Below are 20575 nucleotides of genomic sequence, written 5' to 3' on the forward strand. Positions count from 1 at the left end.
TACTTTCAGCTCTCCTCTGTCTATTTTACATAGGTGATATTTTATTATATCCTATAGCTTTGAACTTGTCTCTTAGCATATTCTTCTAAACTATTATTTAAAAGGCGAAAGAAGTATACTTGAAGCAAATATATACAAAAATATATTAAATAAAATAAAAAGATGACTTTTATCAAGAAGAGCTTCTTATAACAATAAGGCCAAATGAATAAAAAGACTTTATTCCAAAGATCAAAATAATACACATGTATACTTTTTATTGCTAAATTTAGATTTCGCGAACCTTATTATAAATTTCATAAAACGTAAGAAAAATATCTTTTTTTTTTTTTCGGGGACAATTGATTATTATGCTTAAATTTTTACGTCATGTAGTAGTAGTAGTAGTGTAATTCATTATAACAGTAAACATGCAAGATAAATAACACAACCCACTCGCACAAAAAGAAGATATTTAGACAGCAGTAGTTCGAGCATGTAACAATATGTCTTGTGTATGTTTATGGACCTAATAACAATCATAATATTTATTGCCAGTTTTATTTAAATAAGCAATAAAATAAGTTTCAACACACAATCACATGAAAATTAACTTTAATAAAGAAATAAATAAAGAAATCGTACTTTTTCTTTTTCTTTCTTTCTTTCTTTCTTTTATTATTACAAAGAAAATAAAAATGACAAATAATTGGAATATTTTAGTAAGTATTTATCATGTGTAAATATATTTATTTTACTTACTTTATAAATATATCACAAATAGACTTCTCAAACCCCATCTCCAAACTATGTTCTTGTAAAGAATATCTCTTTACAATCAACTGAAAAGACAGGTAAAATATATATAAATTCTTTTTTTTTTCTCAATTGCTTTTTAACAAACGTTTCATATTTTAGTCAAAGATTTCTTTTTGTTTTGTGGTAAAATTAAAGAATTTGAAATGAAAGTGTAAAGTACATATGTATGCGTACAGGAAAGTATAAGGACTTATAAGTTTATTATTATTAAATTAGTGATGAAGACGACGAGAAACATCAAATTGCTCTAATTCATTTTGAACGTGAATCTGCTGCAAAGACTGCTGTTCTTTTAAGCAATGGTAAAGTAATATGATCAGGGGCTTGGTGAAAATAAATAAGAATTATATGTGTAACTTTTTTTTTTCTTTTTCTTTTTCCTGGGTGATATAGCTTTAATTGGTGACAGTTATATTACTGCTCAATCTTACTTTGATGTCCCCACATCAAATGAAACGACTACTGACTCATCTGACCAACAACAAGAAACTCAAGAAACAAAACCAAAGTCTCATATTGCTGCTGAAATCTTAGCAAATGGTTATATGCTTCAAGATCATGTCGTTGCTAAAGGTCTTGAATATGACCATAAATATAATTTGACTTCTCGTTTAACTAACTTTTTCAATACAATTCAAACAAATGGTATGTTAACCAAAATAAGAATAAGAATACTATTTAAACTATTATCAATGTCTCACGTCATATCTACTTTTTTTTCACACATATTATTATAATTAGTTAAGCAATTTGATGAAAAGTATCGTATTTGGGATAAAGCAGTTAATATTGATCAAAAATATAAAATTGGTGAAAAGGTTTCAAATGCAGCCCACACAGCTCAAACGACAGCACAAGCCGCACTTCAAACACCTACTGGACAAAAGGTTCAAGATCTTGCTCAACAAACGCTTGCCCAAATTGCTGCTGTTCATTATGAAGCTAAAAGAATTCAGGTAAATATATAAATAGATACATATATGTATGTATGTATATAAATATATGCGTGTGTGTACATGTGATCCTAATCAACTATGATATAACATATAGGGTGAAAAATTAGCTCATCAGACTTCTACTACTACTGATAATGATACCACTGAAGCTAAAAAAGCAACTGCTGATACTGTTCAGTAAATACATGTCTATTGCTCCTTATTAATATAATCATAACTTAAATATGCCATATATTTGTATGAAAATAAATAAAATAAAGTTTACTCCTCTCTTATTAATACTCTAAGCTATATGCTATTGTATAGTAGATTATTATTATTTTTTCTCGGCAGAAACATCCTTCTATAGGTACCGTCATCCTAAATTATCTATTCTGCATGTAAAAAAAAAAAAAAAAAAAAAAAAAAAAAAAAAAAAAAAAAAAAAAAAAAAAAAAAAAAAAAAAAAACAAAAAAAAACAAAAAAAAAACAAAAAAAAAAAAATAGGCTAAGCTAAGCTACTAAAGCTGGGTTATAGTAAATGATATGCATATACTTGTTTATTTACAATTTTGAACTTTATATAGGATACATATCAAGTATTTATTAAATAAAATTACAAATAACAATTTATAAGAAAAAGTCTTTCTGAGTGAGTGAGTGAGTGAGTGCGTGCGTGTGTATGTTGAATTGTCGGTATAATACATACATTTATCATTCTTCTTCTTTATCTTCTGTATATATCGAATGGGATGGCATAATAAGATTTTTATCCTTAAATATACCTTCTAATGCATCTATCCAAGCCTTTCTTTTATTTATTGTATGTATCGCATTTTCTGACAAGACTATTTTCGAAGAAGAAATATTCTTTCTTTTCTTGGATTTTTGCGTCCTCTAAAATAAGCATATTTGTTAGCTTTTTTTTTTCTTTTTTAATAGGAAAAAAAAAAAGTTCTCCGTTATTTACAAATCTTTTCAAGTAACATTGCTCTACTTGTGAATCTAAATTATCTAATACATGTCTATATTGTTCATATTGAAGCTGATTATCGACCACGTTTAATAATCTTTTTTTCGAAATTCATTCACTGCAAATTGTTCCTTTAACTCTTTTATAGTTGATCTTAATTCTACACAAATTTCATCATCTTCTTTTGAATCCCAATCCACCTATTATATGTATAATGTATAAATAAATCTTTCTCTTTTTTTTTTTTTTTATTCTTATATATTCTAATTACATCATCTTCACCAAACAATCCAACATAACGTAATTCTCTTTTCAAGTTTTCTTCAAACTTAACAACATCTTCTGATGGCGTTGCATATAATTGACTATTTTTATAGTTTTTTTCCATAGTTAAATCAGACTCATGCTCATCATAATCATTAATCTCATCTTCCAAGTCAGTAATTTCTTCATCATGACAAGGCTCTGTTACTAAACTACTCAACAAACGTTCTGTAAGCTGTCCACAACTTATATTTTCACAAAATAAATGCTCCTTTACGAACGACTGATCCAATCCAAGGTATTTATGCTTTAATGCAGAACGATTGCCGAGTCGGGTTGGATTTATCAGTGTTGATACTGATTCATTCTCTGACCAGACATCTGCATAATGTCGACCTAAAGGTGGTATCTTGTAAAATTGTTCGTCTTCTTCACTTGCTAATAAAAACTGTCGATCCTCTTCTGCTAATGGACGAAAATGGGGATCAAGGCTTGACCAAAAAGTTAAGATGGGAATCTGATCTTTTGGTTTTACACGAACGAAATCAATTTCTTGATGAGTAGCTGCAGTTGATCGTTGTTTTAAGCTATTTTGTTCGACAACCGACTTTTTCTTTTTCGTATGTGAATTCTATGAACATGGTTAAAGATTTTTTTTTTTCTTTTTTAAATGAATAATAATAATTTATCAAACGAATTTACCTGACCTGTTTTTGAATGTATTTTTGTTGAAGTCGTTGCTGCTGCTGTATCCTCTGTTTTCTTAGCTTTTGTTACTGCATAAGGTGGCATGTCTATTGTATATATATTTATATATATATATAAAAAAAAGAAAAGGAATTAATTCAACATGTATGCAAATTACATTTTTATATTACTTTTTGTTTTTTGGATTCCTCCATTACTGTCTTCGTCTCTTCTTCTTTTTCTTCGTAGAACTTCTAATGCACTAAAAAGAAAAACAAGTTAAATACATGAAACATATATATAAAATAGAAAACTTACAGCTGTCTTTCCATCTGACCTTTGTTATGAGAATGTAACGTGTTAGAAGATTCATCTAGAAAAGAATAGATGCATATTTATAATAAAGTCAATGTAATATCCAAAAAAAAAAAAAAACTAAACTAAACTAAACATATACACCCCCTTTTTTTTCTTTTTTTTTTAAGAAAATAAAATAAAATAAAATACCTATAGTTTCTTTCTTGACAAGCATCTTATCCAGTGTTGCAGGAAGTTTACTTTTCCCTACTTTTTTTGATGATTGGTTCTGTTTATCTAATTGTTCTTGCTCATCTTCATCTTTATATGAACAAATTTATAGAGAGAACATAAAATAAGTCATATAATCGTGTTGAATAAATATATACATGTATATGTATATATATATATGCCATGTTTGTATTGCTAAATTCATATTTATTTATATTATATGTTTACTTGACTCTTTCATTTTTACATTCTTTCTAATAAAAGAAAGATCTCGTTGCAAATGTCGAATCCTTCTTTCTGATAAGGGAAGTAAAGACTCTACATCAGCTTTCATTTTTAAAAGATCACTTGTTTCTGGTATTGAACCCAGTGTTGATGCTACACTTGTTGATTTCTTGAACTGTCGATAATGAAGTGCAGTTGTAGTTGATACTGGAACTGGTATTGTATATCTATATCGTGTTGTTAATTCCGAGTTCTTTTCATATAAAGAGATGGAGGACATTTTGTAATAATAATATTTTTTTTTTTAAACCAAAAAACCAAATTAAAGTTGTTGGCTATTTTCTAAAAGATTGAATTTGATTGGGCTAAATAATTACATTTGCAAGCAACTTTTTTTTTTTCTCTCTCTCTCTTTTATTTTATTTTTTATTTCATTTTCCAACAATTAGGAAAATTAACATAATGTCAAGCGCAGCAGCTCAAAATGAAAAGACAGAGTCATTACCAAAAAGGAATAGACATAATCTAACTCCTTTAGAAGAACAACAAGAGAGATTAAACAAGTTGTTTGAAAAGATCGACAAGCCTGTTCACATTCCTGAAAGACAACAACCCAGAACTGCTCTTCCACCTCCTAAAGATTTCGTACGCAATGTATCAGGTAAATTTGAATGATAATCGGTAAAAAAAAAGTGACGAAAAGAATGCAGTGTCACTTACTTGTATATACATTTCTAGGTTCAAGTGCCGGTGCTGGTAGTGGTGATTTCCATGTTTATAGAGCACAAAGAAGACGTGAATTTACTCGAATAAAGCTCATGGAAGATGAAGAAAGAAAAGTAAGTATAAGGATCTAATATAAAATAAAGAAGCTTTTAATTAAAAACCAAAAAAAAGGAAAGAGAAGATAGAGAGTATAGTGAAAGATTAAGGCGACTTCGAGAGGAAGATGAGGAACGTACAGCAAAGAAAAGAGCAAAGCGTCAAAGACGTAATAAGAATAAAAAATCATCAAAAAAGAGGAGAATAAAGAAGAACAAGAGAAAAAAGATGATAAAAATGAAGAAGCCGATGATACGGATTAATAACGATATTATTATTTTTAGAACATTAACATAAAGAAAAAAAAAAGGGGGGCATAAAAAGTGTACATAATAATAAAGAGGAATTAATAATATTAACATATCAGAATGAGTGTAAAGGGGTATCATGAGTAGTGAATTTCTATAGGCTATTTATTTAATAAGTTTTATCCAATTTGTCCATCCAGTTTTCTGGTATAATAGGAATTAACGCGATATTTGAGTTTGATAACTGTGTTGTAGTAGGGACAAAAAAGGGCAACAAGAATCTAGAGTCTTTTGTTTCATTCATGTTTTCTTTATTATTATCGCCTTCTTCTTCATTGATGGTGGTGGTTGTTGTTACGTTTGTTTCTATTTTGTTATACCTTTCGAATAATGACAATAAAGATCTTCTTTTAGTGCTTGTTTGATCTTGACCCTTCGGTTGTGAAATAAGCTTCGTCTCATTCACCATTTGATTTACAAGTGTCTCAATCTCTTCAGGTAATCTTGGTTCTTGTGTTTCATAACGATAATTTGTTACACATCGTCTAATTTGCAATGGATTCATGGTTTCAAACATAGCCACAGTAGACTTGAAGATATCAGGGGTAGTTAATTGAGAGAGACATTGTAATAATTGGACCAATTGTATAGAGGGAGTCAGGTATGAAATCAGAAGATGGACAGGTAATTGTGAATGCTGCTGTTGATGTATCCATTCCTCAAGGATAGATAAATTCATTCGAATTTGAATAGCCTTTGATCGACAAAGATATTTCTTGTTTGCCAAGATTTGATTGAAGAGTTCACAGGACAAGAAATGAAAGAACTGAGTTAAAGCTTGAATGATGATAGTTGAATGAACCTCATAGGATTGAAGTACATGATGGATAGAGGAAAGAAGATGGGTGATGGATTTAGGTGATCTCTTCTTTAGTTGTGATAATGATTCTTTCATACAGCAGGACCTCTTCTCTTCCATCATGGATTCTCGATGGCTATCGTTCTTCCTTTTAGAGAAGAATCGTTGCCAAATATCATCATCTGCAAAATCAATACTTTCCATTCCTGAGATTAGGTCATATTCTAACATGGCTGGTTGTAAAATGGGCATGATTTGTCTTTCAACAACATTTACGATATATGTGTAGGTTTCTGATATCAATTCCGATAAACAAAGTTGATGCTCTGCTGTAGCTACGACGAGTTCAATGTCTTTCTTAAGATAATATAATAGTCGAGTCATGTTAGATAGCCAAAAAGATAAAACATGAATATCTCTTCTATTATTCTAATTCATCAATAGAGGTGTTGTGTATGATTAGTGGCATAAACAAAAGAAATAGAAAAAAAAAAGGCAATTTATGTATGTAACATAATAGCCATTTCTTCTGGGAAGAAAATAAGTATACCTTTATATTAGCATCTATTCTATCTATTGCTCCTTTGATAACATCTTCAATTAGTTCAGCATTTGAAAAATAATAAGCAAATCGAGCACTCAAAAAGATCACATTAGCAGGCACAAAGATTTCTTGTGTATCACTAATAGGTAGAGTGAAAGTAGTAATAACAGAATCAAGAATGTAACAAAGATTATCTGCAGCAAAGACAAACATTTGATCCGGCATACATTTATTCCAATTGAATTCTGTTACCATCTCTCTATGACTCTCATCCTCAATATCCTCCATCAAATGGTTTTTAACAGATATATAAGGAGATTCGATAAACATATCCTTTCCCTCTATTTCTTCAGTTGAAATGTATTTATCATCATTAGTATAATTCTGGAGGAGTCGAGAGACTGAATTATCACTGCTGTTTACTAAAGATAAGTCATTATAGGTGCTAGTTTTTGTTGATGTAGCAAAAATGTCAGCATTCACTTTATCATTCCTCTTTACAAAATCAAATACAGTTCTACCATTAGCTGATTTTGTCTGTGCTGAAGCACCATGATCAAGTAATAATTTAATTAGTTTTTCATGATGATTGGCTGTTGCCCACATCAATGCAGTCCAACCACCTAATTTTAAAAAGGAAAAAATAAAATAAAGAAATTATGTCAAGGACTGTGCGTATAAATGTAGAAAAGGAGGGAAGGGGGGGAAGGAGGAAAGGGAAGAAGAGACCGCTCAAATTACATATAAAGAAAATAAAAAAAGGAGTAGAAGCAAGAATATAGAATTGTTAAATGTACAAAACAATATATCTTCTCCTAGAAGTTCAGTGCTTCTCCTTCTCCTTTTTTTTCTTTCAAGATTAAAAAAAAAAAAATCTTTACTCCTTCTCTCCCTTTTACTGTTTGTAGAAAATGTAACTTACAAGAATCTTGAATATCAGTTTGTGCACCAGCGCTTAATAAAGCAGCTGCAATTTCGACTTTTCCAAAACAAGCAGCATAAATAAGTGCTGTAGTACCATTGTCTTCATCTTTGGCATCAATATCCAGTCCTAAAGAGGTAAGTTTACTTAAGAATTCTTCTACTCTTTCTTGGTTGCCACTTGAAACAGATTGTAAAAATAATTTCGTGATTCTCCTTTGTTGAGTATCATTCGTGACAACCATTGAAAGATCGGTATCCAAATAGTCATTATCTTCAATATCATCAAAGCAATTAGTGTTAAGATCACTTACTAAACTGGATTGAGTGGTTGTGTCAGAGAGAAAACTGATACGTTTGTCTCCAAGGAATTCCGAAAGTTGCTTATAATTCTCGGTCAATCGTTGAGATATTTCATCGTATGTCATATTTTCGTACTCTTTTTGAATCATTTCTTGATCATTCTGTTGCTCATTCATAATTATTAAGTTGTTAGTTAACATTATACTGTCTGTCTTTCTCTTTTTTTTTGCTTTGTTCGTTAATATTCGTAAAGTGAATAGTAGAATAAAGAAAACAAAAAGATATAATAGATGAAAGAGAAGGAAGGAAGGGGGAGGAGTTATCAAATATGTTCAAAGAAAAAAAAAAAGGGCATAATAACAAATGATTGGATATCTGAGATTAATTATATCGTTCTTTAAAAAAAAAAAAAAAGAAAATGCCATGTGTTTCGTGTCGTTGTCAATGAAGAAGAGGGAGAAACAACGTTTTGTAAATTATTAATGGTAGATCAATCATATGATAAAATTCTTTAAATAATATGAATCTAAGTGCACATGCACGTTTTATACAATTTATATTAAATTTCCCAGTTATTAATTTTTTTTTTTTTTTTTTTTTACTTGACTTTAGAAACCAACTTGATAATAGATTCCTCTTTTAGACTACAACAGACCATTAATTCGTTGTATTATTTTTGAATATGTGAGACTAAGGATTCAAAAGGTAAAATATGTCATTGTATAATATTAAATAGCGTACCATTTACTTAAAAAAAGATACAGGTTTTGTCTTGGGGGTTATAAAGCTGTTCAATTTACTTTGATAAAAAGCAAAGAGTATTCGTTGGTTGCTTTTATTATAGCAAAAGAAAGTAAAATCAAAGAGATATAAAGCATGCATTTATTTATTTCTTTTTGGAGACATTGGTTAGATATTCTTTTTGATCAAGTAAATACACATGTAGTGTTAGACTATTTAGTCAATACTAAAAGAGAGACTTCAATTTGATAAAATAATTTAATGGCTTATTTATTCAAATAATTAAAATTCCTTTTAGAAGACGAGACTTTAACATAATGAAAGCCTCATATTGACAAGTTCATTGCCTTAGTTCAGGATAGATATAATATAATAAATACCTAAGGCAATACTCTAGTTTATATACATGAATGATGAGGTTCATGAATTCGGTATTAATGCTATCAAAAGCCTTGACTAGGAACTAAGTTTTCCATTAATGACCTATTAAACTTCTTATCAGGTAAAATGTTTATCCATTATATAATAGTATACTTCCAAATGATGCAGTACTTTTAATTACCAATTTCTGTTAATGAATCCTTTTCGTCTTTATTACTCAAAATAATTGATTATTACAGGCAGAAGCCACTACTAAGATATCCTAGTCCTATTTTTATCAAAATAATAATAATAGAAAAAAAAAAAAAAAGAATCACGCTTTCTCTTTCTGAAAAAAAAAAAGAAAAAGTTACCATGCACTTTTTGAATTATTTAATCGTACCACCACGAAAAAACATATTATTTTTTTTTCTTTTTCTTTAAAACTTTTTTCCCCCTTTTTTTTTATATTCATTTCTTTATCCTTTAAAAAAAAAAAAATAATATTTTATCCATGTCATCTGTAATTGATTTTTGTACTCCGGCAGTTCCTGGAGAGGTTCATAAATATTATGGATATTCACATAACAACTATATCAAGTTACCACATCTTATTTTGCCTTCAGTAAATAATGTAAAAGAAAATACGAAAAAGAAGACATTGCCTAGTTATAAATCATCCAAAGAGCAAAAGACATTAAGATCTGTCGCGTTATCTGGTAACTTGTCACTACTAAAACAATTTTTACAAATGGTTTCGGATCCTATAAAAGCTGTAAATGAACCTTTCCCTTCTACTGGATTAACATGTTTACATTTTGCTGCTTCAAGAGGACATTTAAACATTGTTCAATGCCTTGTAGAAGAATATTTGATTGATCCTGATTCAACAGATAAAGAAGGAGAGGTAAAGTGTATATAAAGCTGGATTTATTTTTTATGCTAAGCTTTCTTTCCCTATCTCTCTCTCTCCACACTTTTTTTTTTCTTAGACGGCTTTATTGAAAGCAGCCTACCATGGACATTATCATGTAATAGAATATTTACTAGATCATCATGCAAATATAAATCAAAAGGATAAAGATGGCTGGACTGCTCTTCATAATGCTTGTTCAAAAGGTTATTTTAGAATTGTAAGATTATTAGTTGAAAGAAAAGCAAAAGTAGATGTGAAAAGTAAAATGGGTCATACTCCATTAAGTAAAGTAGACTTACCTTACATATTATATATCTTTTTTGGTTTTACCCCTCAGCACCTTACCCTTACCCTTTCCCCCTTTTTTTTTTTTTTTTTTTTTTTTTTTTTGGGAAAGAGGATCTAACTTATTTTTCATATCGTAGTTAATGCTGCTTCAAAAGGACATATGTCAATTGTAGAATATCTTCTAGATGAAGGACATGCAAATCCTCTTATAAAAAACAAATTTGGTGAAGCAGCTTATGATGTGAGTGCAGCTGCTGGTGAATCTTATATTTGTGAAATGCTTGAAAAAGCAGGTCGTAAATGGTGGCACTTGAAACATACAGAAGGTATAATCAGATATAACTATATACGTATATATATATATATATTGATGAATCCATTTATTTTAGGTATGTTGAATCCAAAGAACAAACGTGCTTCTATGTTTGGTGCTATTTATGATCTATTAGAATATCATGTGACAGTGATTGTGACTTTACATGAAAATCAACGATGCTCTAGTTCTTTACTCTCAGGACTTTCACGTCCCTACTTTAGTGAAAATTATTTAAAGAAAGAGGAGATACAAACACGAGGACCTTGGTCACTTCATCCATCTGGGATACCCTCTTCTAAAGAATTAGTGACGCTACCACGACTTTTTAATTCGAATACCAATCCATATTATCATGACACGAACCAGCAACAACTCACTTCAGATTGGTTTTGGTTAACAGACTGGCAAATTGATTATAGTGATCCTAGAGTGGACCCTACATCAGGATGGCAGTACGCAAAATCGTTTTCAGATACAGATGATCGTTGGACACCTGTGGCACCTACAAGTGGTTATAATTGGGTCAGAAGAAGACGATGGGTTCGTGTAATGAAGAGAAGAATGGATTTGACAAAGGGGAGTCATCGTGGAGAGAATGAACTAATGATGATGATGATGAAGGTTACAAAAGATATAGAGGATGAACAACAGGAAAATACTAATACGACACATAATAATAATCATGGTTGTAACAGTATCGGTCACAGTCATAGTCATAGTCATAGAAGCATTAGCAGGAGTAGTAGTAGTAGTAGTAGTAGTAGTAGTAGTAGTAGTAGTAGCAGTAGTAATAGTAGCAGCAGCAGTAGCAGTAGTAATAGTAGTAGTAGCAGTAGTCATATTAATATGAAAGAGGATTATCTTCATACTGATCCTATTTATACATTAAAAGGAAATGGACACATGGTTCAGAAAACAACTAATATAGAAGGAATTGAAAGAACTGAAGATCATACAAAGGATTTGCATGCAAATGAAGTCATATTCATCAGCAAAAGGGGGCATTTACAGCAACAGATAAACCTATTACAGAATGAACCTATTAATCATCATAGTAACCCATGGTCAGCACTCACGTCAGCATCTTCTTTAAACACATCTGCTACACCAGACTCTGATCTCTTTATTGAGCATCAACAAAGGATACACCAGCGATTACATAGAGAGGCGGTGGTTCATTGGGAATCTGATTTAGATGCTAAATCATGTCGTATCTGTGAAAAAAAGTTTGGACTCTTGTTAAGAAGACATCATTGCCGAAAATGTGGACTTGTATTTTGTGATAAATGTTCTTCTTGGAAAGTTTGTTTAAATCCTTCTGAAATTTTACAAGATCCTAAAGGGGCTCTAGATCCTCCAGCCATAATAGCCTCTCAACCTCAACGTGTATGTAAGAAATGCTATTATCAACACCAAGAGTTGTTAATTCACTAAGAATTACAAATATTAACGAAACATTTCTACTTTCCTTACCTGTACCCTTCATTTGTACTTTATTTTACCCAATACCTTCATTACTTAATATATACATATATGTATGTCTACAATTTCATAAAATCAATCTATTTTCAGTTTTTACAGATATACATATATCTATTTTAATAATATACAAATATATACATTTGTATATCTTGAATATATAAACCAAATAAATGTCTTTTATGATATATAATCATGAAGTGTCTATACGGGAGATTTATTTATTTATTTAATTTTTTTTTAAAATAAAATGGAATACTAGTAAAACTAATCTTAATATATTAATATCAATATAATATACAAATGATAATAAAGTATCATACGTTGTGTCAATCATTACGTCCCTTTAAGGCTTTAGAAGAAAATTCAATGTATAAATACACAAACACTCACACTCCCTCAAGAAAAAAAAAAAAAAAAAGACACTTACAATGTTTAATTTATCGAATTAAATTACATGCAAATGCAAAATTAAATATGAAATATATTAATAATAAGGAAGGGGAAGAGGTAAAATAGCCCCTTTTATATTAAGTTATAGGAGGTTTTAAGGAGTGAAAGAGAGATAGAAAAAAAAAAAAAAGGAGTTAATGACACTGAATATCTCGACTTGCTTTTAATTTTCCATGCCCAAAAATAAAATGCCCACAACCAGCACCTAATACCGTTGCAGCCATTAAATAGCCATTATAGGTCATAAATACAAGCATTAGCCAAAAACTAATGGCTACAAGTGTTGCATAAATAACTGATTTTAAAATACGATGTCTAATAGAATGTCTTTACAATAAATAACTATCAATATTCAATCATATGTTTTCTTAATTTCTTACCTTATCGTTAAAAAGCCTTTTCTTGATAAATGATTTGTATCGACTGATCCTGTATTTATAGTTGCTGCCGTTTCATAATCTTCTTCATAATGTCTTGCTACTAAAGGGCTTCTTTGATCTGTTATCTTCTTCTTATCTCCTAGTGTCCATTGCTCATCCATTGAAGCTGACCAAACACGTAAATATTCATATCCTGCAGCAATAACGAATATAACAATACATGAAATAAACAATTCAATTTCATTATGAATATGCCACCATTCAAATACAATACACACATCTTTTATTTGCCAGTTAAATAACATCTATTTAATAAAATGTTAGGGATCTATTAATTCAACGTTATATAAATACTATTTATAGATTTACACTCATAGAACACATTGCTGGCATTTCATGTCCTGGCATGTGATGATCTGGCATATGATGTCCAGGCATGTCCTTCATATCATGTCCTAACATGTTGTGTCCTTCATGTCCTTCCATGTTATGTTTATAATAAAATGAGAGAAAAAAAAAAAAAGAAGAAAAAGGAGAAAAAATAATTAAATTATCACTTTATCTGTTTTTATTGTCAGGGAAGAAATTATAATAGCAATAAGCAAAATAAATTAGATATTGTACTAATTGAGGGAGAAGGGGCTTTCATCGTTATCTATCCATCATTACTGTAGTTGGACATCAGTTTTATTGCTTCTACTTTTTACCTAATAAACTATAACATGAAGCAGTATAATTTGAATGGTTTCTTCAATATACGATGATTTATTCTTATGCCTAGTCCTTCTTTAACAAGAATATGAACTTATTGATACATTTTTTTCTTTTTCTTTTTCTTTTTTTTTTTTTTTTTTTTTTTTTACTAACTGATACTAAACTACTAAGATACTTTACTACTTACTAGCTTTAAAGAGCTTCCAATTACAACTAAGCTTAAAGGTATAGCGCTTGGAGTAATTAAGAAAATGATTTTCATCCAAGTCTTATTAAAAAAAAAGCTACAGCCTATCTATTTTTTATATAGTTCCTTGATCCGGCCCGGGCAAAATTTTGGGTGTATTAAATCATATCTTGAAGAACAATTAGACAAAATTTTTATTAACATATTTCTTTACATAGTGTTTATTTCTTCCTTTTTTTTTTTTCTTCTTCTCATTAAATTACATTTTATTTATATTTAACAGTAAGTCTTTCTTTATTTATCAGTTAAAAAGTGTTTATTTATTCGTTTTAAAGAAATAGTATTTCATAAATAAAATGTCTTCTCTTTTCAATCAAGGTAATTATGCTTTTACATATTTATTATTCTCATTTCTACCTACAGTGAAGCGTTTATCATTGTAAAAAACTGTATATATATTCTACTCGTCCCCCTCTTTTTTTTTTATCACTCTATCGACAACATCATTTCTCATTTTCAACTACAATTATCTTAATCTGATCCATACAAAAAAAAAAAAAAAAAAAATCAGGCGATAGTAAACAAATACAAAAAATTATCGATAATAAGCTTACTATAACTGAATATGGATTCCCATTGAATGCCGATTGATTAGAAAAAGTAATGAACATCACAAAAAGTTTTAGTAAAAAGTAGATTTATCCTCTTTTTTTTATCTCAACTTTCAATTACATGATTATATATTATTCACTTCTAAGATGAACAATGACGCGCTTTGCTTTTTTTTTTTATTCTCTGTCATGAAAACATATTGCACAAAAGAAATTAATGTCATAGATCTTAATATTATAGATCTAGATTATTAATTTCTTAAAGAATTATACTTTCTGTTATAACATTTCAATTCTTTTATAAATTAATAGTAATCATGAATGTTAATATTAACATTTTTTCTTCCTCTTTATTTAGCCTCACAACCTTCAAGCAGTGGAACTTCTACAAATCCCAGTTTTTCCTTTTCTATGCCCCAAACAAACAATTCAACTGGTGGTTTAGGAACACCTCAATCCACACCAAATGCTTTTACTACCACCACTACTAGTACTGCTCCTGCTACATCAACAAATTTGTTTGGTACTGCTAATACCACTTCTTCAACTAACCCTTTGGGCCTTTCTTCTCTTAATTCTACTAATGATTCTTCTGCAACATCACATACTTCACCTGCATCATCTCGAGCTGGAACTCCTCCTTTGGCAAAGAGGAGAACATCAACCACTACTCCCACTACTATAACGAATTCTACGTCAACACCAACTTTCTCATTCGGCAATACTAATAATCAACAGCAAGCATCTACAGGTTCCTTGTTCGCATCAACATCTGCTCAAAAATCGACTAATTCCTTATTTCAACCATCAACTCAACAACAACAACAACCAACAAGTGGTTTATTCCAAAATAGCAATAATACTAATAATCAACAACAAATGGCTTCACCTTTTGATAAGCCAAAGTCTGAACTTACTCAGCAAGGTCTTTTAGATCTTCAGAATTGTTTTAGTGACAAAATGATACCTCAATTCATTATTACTCCTAATAGTGTAACACATTCTTCTGTCTCTATGAATGCTTTCGTAAATGGTAGAACCCGAAGTATTGTAAGCAGTAACAGTCATAATACTACTTTTAATAGTGATATTTCTAATAACCAAGCCTCCTTATCTGAATTTGTTCCTGGTCCTTCACTTGGAGATAAAAGAAAAGTGGCTTATTTACCTGCCTTATTAACCGCACCTAATGAAGAATACTATGTAAGTCTAAAACGAAATATTATTATTCATATTTTAATACTTCTATATTAAATAGGGTCGTTATGACCATGATAAAGCACTAACAACCTGGGGAAAAAAGATGCGTCTCTTTGATGAGAATTCCTCTGAAGGGTATTTATTTAAAGAAAAAAAAAAAAGGGGGATAATTCTAATTTTTTAATTATTTCTGTCAAACCTTAGACCCAAGAAAGCAGAAAGCTTGAAAGGAGTATTTTCTGATTCTCATAGTCATAAAAGTAGTTTTGATAGAACATTGAATAAGTTTAAAGATGTAGATGTGATTCCTACCAAGTCCATTACGGAAGTTGGTATTCAACCTACTAGATATAAGTTTGATGATTTATCGCAAAAAGATGAGAAATTAGCTTCAATTGCTTTCTCTTCAAAAGCATCCATGAATGAAAGGTATTAAAGAAGAACAAAAAAAAAATTGATAAGATAGAGATAGTAACATTTATGAATAGTAAAACAAGAGTTCGTGTCTTTGGTTTTGATCCTAGTAAGACAGAAGCTATTCTTAAATATTTTATGGCATTTGGAAACTTAGTAGAGCCTTGTTCTAGTCAAGGAAACTGGATTACTTTTAAATACACAACTCATGAAGCAGCCTTAAAGGCATTAAAATGTCATGGCAAAGTGATGCATCAAAGGATGATTGGTGTTGTATGGGATGATTCTATTACAGAATTACAAACAGTTAGACTTCTTCCTGCTGAAGATATCTTTTTACAAACACAAGCCTATAATGACTCAAAATCCTCCATTAACAATAGTAGTAATCATGTTCCCAAAGACAGTAACAATAGCACTGTTAAACCTTCTGGCTTTTTACATAAAATCAGGGAAATTTTAATGGGATGGTAAATTCCTTTCTTTTGTTTTCAACTTTATGGAATAATAATAATAATAAAAGAAAAAGAAAAAAAAAAGATGAGACATGTATACACATGTATTGTATTATATACAAGCTAAAAAAAAAGGAAAAGGAAAATATGTTAGTCTATCGTTAAAGACAAAATTATTAATGTGAGGGCACGCATTTATCTACTTTCTTAAAAATAAAAATAAACTTTAGCATCATTATGTATTTATGTTCAACTCACAAAGTACATTATTTTATTATATAAAATGAACTCGATTTAAATTTAAATTTAAAATAAAAATAAAAATAAAAAGTTGGAATTTTTTTTTTTTCTTTTTTTCTTTTTTTTTTTTTTTTTTTTTTTTTTTTTTTTTTTTTTTTTTTTAAATATTAGTACTTGACAGAATCGAACAATCGTTCCTGGTCGTTTGTTCGACGTGTATGACGGAAGAATTTGGAAAAGTTTCAAACTAAATCCTGAAGATGAAGAAGCTTTTATAGAAAGCTCACGGTTTAATTTAATGTTTTCATTAAATGCAGATTGGCTTCAATTGTACACCAATAGCCAGTATTCTTGCGGTGCAGTCTATCTAACGATTCTTAATTTACCAAGAGAAATAAGAAATCTACGAGAGAATGTTATTTTAGTTGGATTGTTACCTGGCCCATCAGAGCCATCAACGTTTGAAATAAATAATTATTTGAATCCTTTAGTTGATGAGTTCTTGCTCTTACAAGATGGTGTGCAAATGAAGGTTAGAGACGAGGAGGATCAGTTAGTGAAGGGTGCATTAGTGTTGACGACGATGGATTTGCCGGCACAAAGAAAATGTCTTGGATTTACAGGTCATAACTCTACACGTGCGTGCCATAAGTGTGATAAATCTTTTCCTTCGCTGCCTGGTAATGCTAATAGAAGAGATTTCAGAGACTTTGATGATGCTAATTGGGCTGGTCGTTCGGAAAGTACCCACCGTGTAAATGCAAGTAAGTGGTTAATTCTCTCGACGAAAGATCAACGTAGTGAATTTGAGAGAAATACTGGTACTCGTTGAAGTACGCTCCTTCGTTTGCCATATTTTGATCCTATCCGTTTCGCTCCTGTAGATGTAATGCATAATTGCTTTCTTGGGACAGCCAAACGTTTCCCTACATATGATCTGGAGAGATGAAGTTAGATCCGTTGCTGGCGGTCGCCGCGAAGAGTCATTATTGATTACGAAGAGCGATTTAGCGGAGATGTCAGAATCTGCAAAAAGCCTGATACTTCCCTTTGGATATGATGGTGGTAATGCTGTTAAACGCAAGATAACAGCAGGTAAAGATGGTTTTAGCCATTTAACAGCTGATGAATGGCGAGTGTGGATTATTGCAATGTCACCTTATCTTTTGCCCTTGAGATTGAACATGCAATATTATAATCATTGGATGAAGTTTGTTGAAGCCAATCGTTATATAGCCAATACAAGTATAACTGAAGAAGAAATAGATTACGTTCATTCTTTATTAAAAGAATTCTTAAGCGAATTTATGGAAATCTACCATGATGCCAGTTACTTGTCACTGAATATGCACAACCATTTGCATATTAAAGAAGGTCTTTTGGATTATGGGCCAGCCATGTCCCATTGGCTTTTCAACTTTGAAAGGTATAACGGTGATCTTAAAGTTATTAATACTAACAATAAGGGATCCGTTGAAAATACTATAACAAAAAGGTTTCTGGAGTCTGTTTTTGCTGGAGACTACTTTGATTGTTTGCCGGTAGTTTGTGATGATCAAATCAATTTTTTTTTGTAAAAATAAGAGAAATATTGCATTTGATGATGACAAAGAAAGTGAAGAAGATAATGATATGTATAACTCAAAGTTTGATATCAGTTTGTTCTTGGAGAATGAAGCTTCTGGTGACGGCAAGCTACATGGTTATGAGTGTGTCCCTGCAAGCATCGTCAAGAATGTGAAAGCCAAGGCTCGGCCCTTAAGAATGAATGACGAGGGTTTGGATGCCTATTAGACTATTATACTAATATCTATTATGGCTGGACATTTGTTGAGGATTCTGGTGTACCTGGTCTTACCAACAGTGTCCAAGGTGGTATTTATGTTGATAGGTGTCATGAGCTGACTTATAATGTCATGTTTCATGATTAAATATTCGGATTATAAATTTATTCAAGGAACTCTGCCTAGAATCTCCTGAAACTCTCTAATCCGCTCCATCTAATAATATTAAAATCACGAACACTTCATTGTCAACAACATACCTTATTCGGTCGTAACTAACACTTTTCTGATTACATCTTATCCTCAGACCTCTTAACATTCTATAAATACCCATCAATTTAATTCATAATAAATAATTTGACTTGAACTATTATCGTCTCGTGACTCTTTTGTCTAATATATTTATTCTATATTTTATTGATATTTTAAAGAATATCACAGTAGGAAAATACGAAGTTCTCTTCTATAGATTCTTGTTAATAAATACACCTCGGAGCTAATCTCTCGAATCACGATATTCTATGCACTATTCATTGCAACTTGAGCAACATCGATACGGTTCACTCCTCTAACTTGCACTGCACAATTTTATATTTCTTTTTCATACATTATTTAATGGATAGTATGATGAATTCTTGGTGTCTACTACTCATACGTTTGCATGTTCGTAAGTATTTTTCTTTATATTTATAAAATGTTTTCGCACAATTTTATTTATTTTTTATTTTTTATTTTTTTTTTTTATTTTAGATGGTTCAAAAAGAAAGAAGGCCTCAACCTGCATGCGTATGAGATCAACAACATGGAAGTGTGGAGCAATGAATTTGAGGATCCTTCAGCAATGTCGATTGTTCCAGTCATGCGCATTCACTCTCCTGTTGCTATTAAACTTGATCACCTTCAAGGTATCAATGTTGTTATAAATTTACCAAGGCATTTAATCAATTAGTTATTCATTTTTATCAAATTAAATATATTATCTGTTGCAAAAAATCGTTATGTCAGTCTTTCAAATGTTCTTTTTTTTTCTTTTCTTTCTTTTTTTTTTTTTTTTGAGATGATGTTGGAAAATAGAAATTAACGTGATATCTATATACAAATATATGAAGTCTTTTATTTTTGCTGATGTAGATATTTATGATCGATTAATGCATTCTCAAAGGTAAATTATAAAAAAGATAAAAATATTATATTTATTTAAAAAAAATTAATTGTAGGCATCTTCATTTTTGGCCCAAGCAGGAAAGGTATCCAAAAGATTGGCACCCTCGTAACGACGATTCTTGTGGGTGTAGACTTGTCCACATTTTTGGAGAGAGTGTCCAGTTTATCGAACAGTTGGTTCAACTTTAAAGGTATTAAAGAAATATTCATTACAGTTAGTTTTTTTTTATATGATTGTATTTTAACTTATATACCTTTTCACTTCTCCAATGTGGACGTAGACTTTTCCAAGTCCTCAACGAGCCCTGATAATGAATGTCATCCTCATCATCAGACATATAAGATGCCTTGATCATTCGGAGACATTCATTATAAGGCACGCCCAATTCTTCCGCAATCCTGGACCCTTCTTTGCTGAACTTTGCCAGTCTTCTTTTACATTTCTATAGAATATAAGGAGAAAGAAGTTAAATTTACTTTATCTTGTATTAAATTTTATGCTAAGTATATACTTACTCTATTTTTCCTGCTTCTAATTATTTCCTTTTTTTTAGAGCATCTAATTGCTCCTGTGTGTTGATTTCGGCACGCGAATGCTTCTTTTTTCCGTATCATACACACTTCTGATGCGTGCCGAAATCTCTTTCCTTGCTCTTTCCCCAGGATTGTTGTTGCTCTAACCTGGGCAAAGATGAAATCGAAGATCTGTTCGTTATGACCTCCATCTTTTAACGTAGATCTGGGATCAAATCTACATCCACTTTG

At 30.5% G+C, this 20575-nt stretch overlaps 8 protein-coding genes across 8 annotated transcripts; 5 read left to right on the forward strand and 3 right to left on the reverse strand.

The window, feature by feature from the left end:
• The first annotated feature begins 665 nt into the window (after positions 1-665).
• Positions 666-2112, forward strand: BX663DRAFT_492848 (uncharacterized protein). The gene is made up of 7 exons (XM_051525278.1): positions 666-701; positions 764-833; positions 898-949; positions 1015-1100; positions 1192-1443; positions 1540-1754; positions 1849-2112. Exons 1-7 carry the CDS (start codon positions 678-680, stop codon positions 1933-1935), a joined length of 786 nt encoding a protein of 261 aa, XP_051388046.1. The 5' UTR covers positions 666-677; the 3' UTR covers positions 1936-2112.
• A 210-nt stretch (positions 2113-2322) lies between these two features.
• On the reverse strand, positions 2323-4796 carry BX663DRAFT_464577 (uncharacterized protein). Its single transcript, XM_051524021.1, has 7 exons — positions 4415-4796; positions 4166-4276; positions 3977-4031; positions 3850-3920; positions 3674-3765; positions 2979-3602; positions 2323-2907 (listed from the first exon to the last, which is right to left on the reverse strand). The coding sequence occupies exons 1-7, from the start codon at positions 4689-4691 to the stop codon at positions 2797-2799; spliced, it is 1341 nt and encodes a 446-aa protein (XP_051388047.1). The 5' UTR covers positions 4692-4796; the 3' UTR covers positions 2323-2796.
• On the forward strand, positions 4783-5496 carry BX663DRAFT_19196 (uncharacterized protein). The gene is made up of 3 exons (XM_051521713.1): positions 4783-5072; positions 5150-5254; positions 5314-5496. The coding sequence occupies exons 1-3, from the start codon at positions 4874-4876 to the stop codon at positions 5340-5342; spliced, it is 333 nt and encodes a 110-aa protein (XP_051388048.1). The 5' UTR covers positions 4783-4873; the 3' UTR covers positions 5343-5496.
• A 154-nt stretch (positions 5497-5650) lies between these two features.
• BX663DRAFT_482297 (uncharacterized protein) lies at positions 5651-8284 on the reverse strand (the record flags this gene model as incomplete). Its single annotated transcript, XM_051524416.1, has 3 exons — positions 5651-6769; positions 6891-7507; positions 7807-8284. 3 exons carry the CDS (start codon positions 8282-8284, stop codon positions 5651-5653), a joined length of 2214 nt encoding a protein of 737 aa, XP_051388049.1.
• Positions 8285-9960: 1676 nt separating this feature from the next.
• Positions 9961-12163, forward strand: BX663DRAFT_482298 (uncharacterized protein; the record flags this gene model as incomplete). The annotated part of the gene is made up of 5 exons (XM_051524417.1): positions 9961-10116; positions 10202-10385; positions 10551-10739; positions 10803-11474; positions 11622-12163. The coding sequence occupies 5 exons, from the start codon at positions 9961-9963 to the stop codon at positions 12161-12163; spliced, it is 1743 nt and encodes a 580-aa protein (XP_051388050.1).
• A 456-nt stretch (positions 12164-12619) lies between these two features.
• BX663DRAFT_446162 (Ctr copper transporter family-domain-containing protein) lies at positions 12620-13570 on the reverse strand. Its single transcript, XM_051523681.1, has 3 exons — positions 13411-13570; positions 13042-13346; positions 12620-12988 (listed from the first exon to the last, which is right to left on the reverse strand). Exons 1-3 carry the CDS (start codon positions 13525-13527, stop codon positions 12796-12798), a joined length of 615 nt encoding a protein of 204 aa, XP_051388051.1. The 5' UTR covers positions 13528-13570; the 3' UTR covers positions 12620-12795.
• A 1841-nt stretch (positions 13571-15411) lies between these two features.
• Positions 15412-16880, forward strand: BX663DRAFT_19286 (uncharacterized protein). Its single transcript, XM_051521718.1, has 5 exons — positions 15412-15603; positions 15705-15756; positions 15812-15888; positions 15958-16182; positions 16242-16880. The coding sequence occupies exons 1-5, from the start codon at positions 15584-15586 to the stop codon at positions 16639-16641; spliced, it is 774 nt and encodes a 257-aa protein (XP_051388052.1). The 5' UTR covers positions 15412-15583; the 3' UTR covers positions 16642-16880.
• Positions 16881-17480: 600 nt separating this feature from the next.
• Positions 17481-19885, forward strand: BX663DRAFT_492868 (uncharacterized protein). The gene is made up of 6 exons (XM_051525279.1): positions 17481-18403; positions 18447-18639; positions 19143-19317; positions 19397-19646; positions 19756-19808; positions 19864-19885. Exons 1-4 carry the CDS (start codon positions 17795-17797, stop codon positions 19593-19595), a joined length of 1176 nt encoding a protein of 391 aa, XP_051388053.1. The 5' UTR covers positions 17481-17794; the 3' UTR covers positions 19596-19646; positions 19756-19808; positions 19864-19885.
• Positions 19886-20575: the final 690 nt, after the last annotated feature.

This window comes from Cokeromyces recurvatus, assembly GCF_025118155.1.
Source record: "Cokeromyces recurvatus strain NRRL 2243 chromosome Unknown BX663scaffold_1, whole genome shotgun sequence".
NCBI classification, from domain to species: Eukaryota; Fungi; Mucoromycota; class Mucoromycetes; order Mucorales; family Mucoraceae; genus Cokeromyces; species Cokeromyces recurvatus.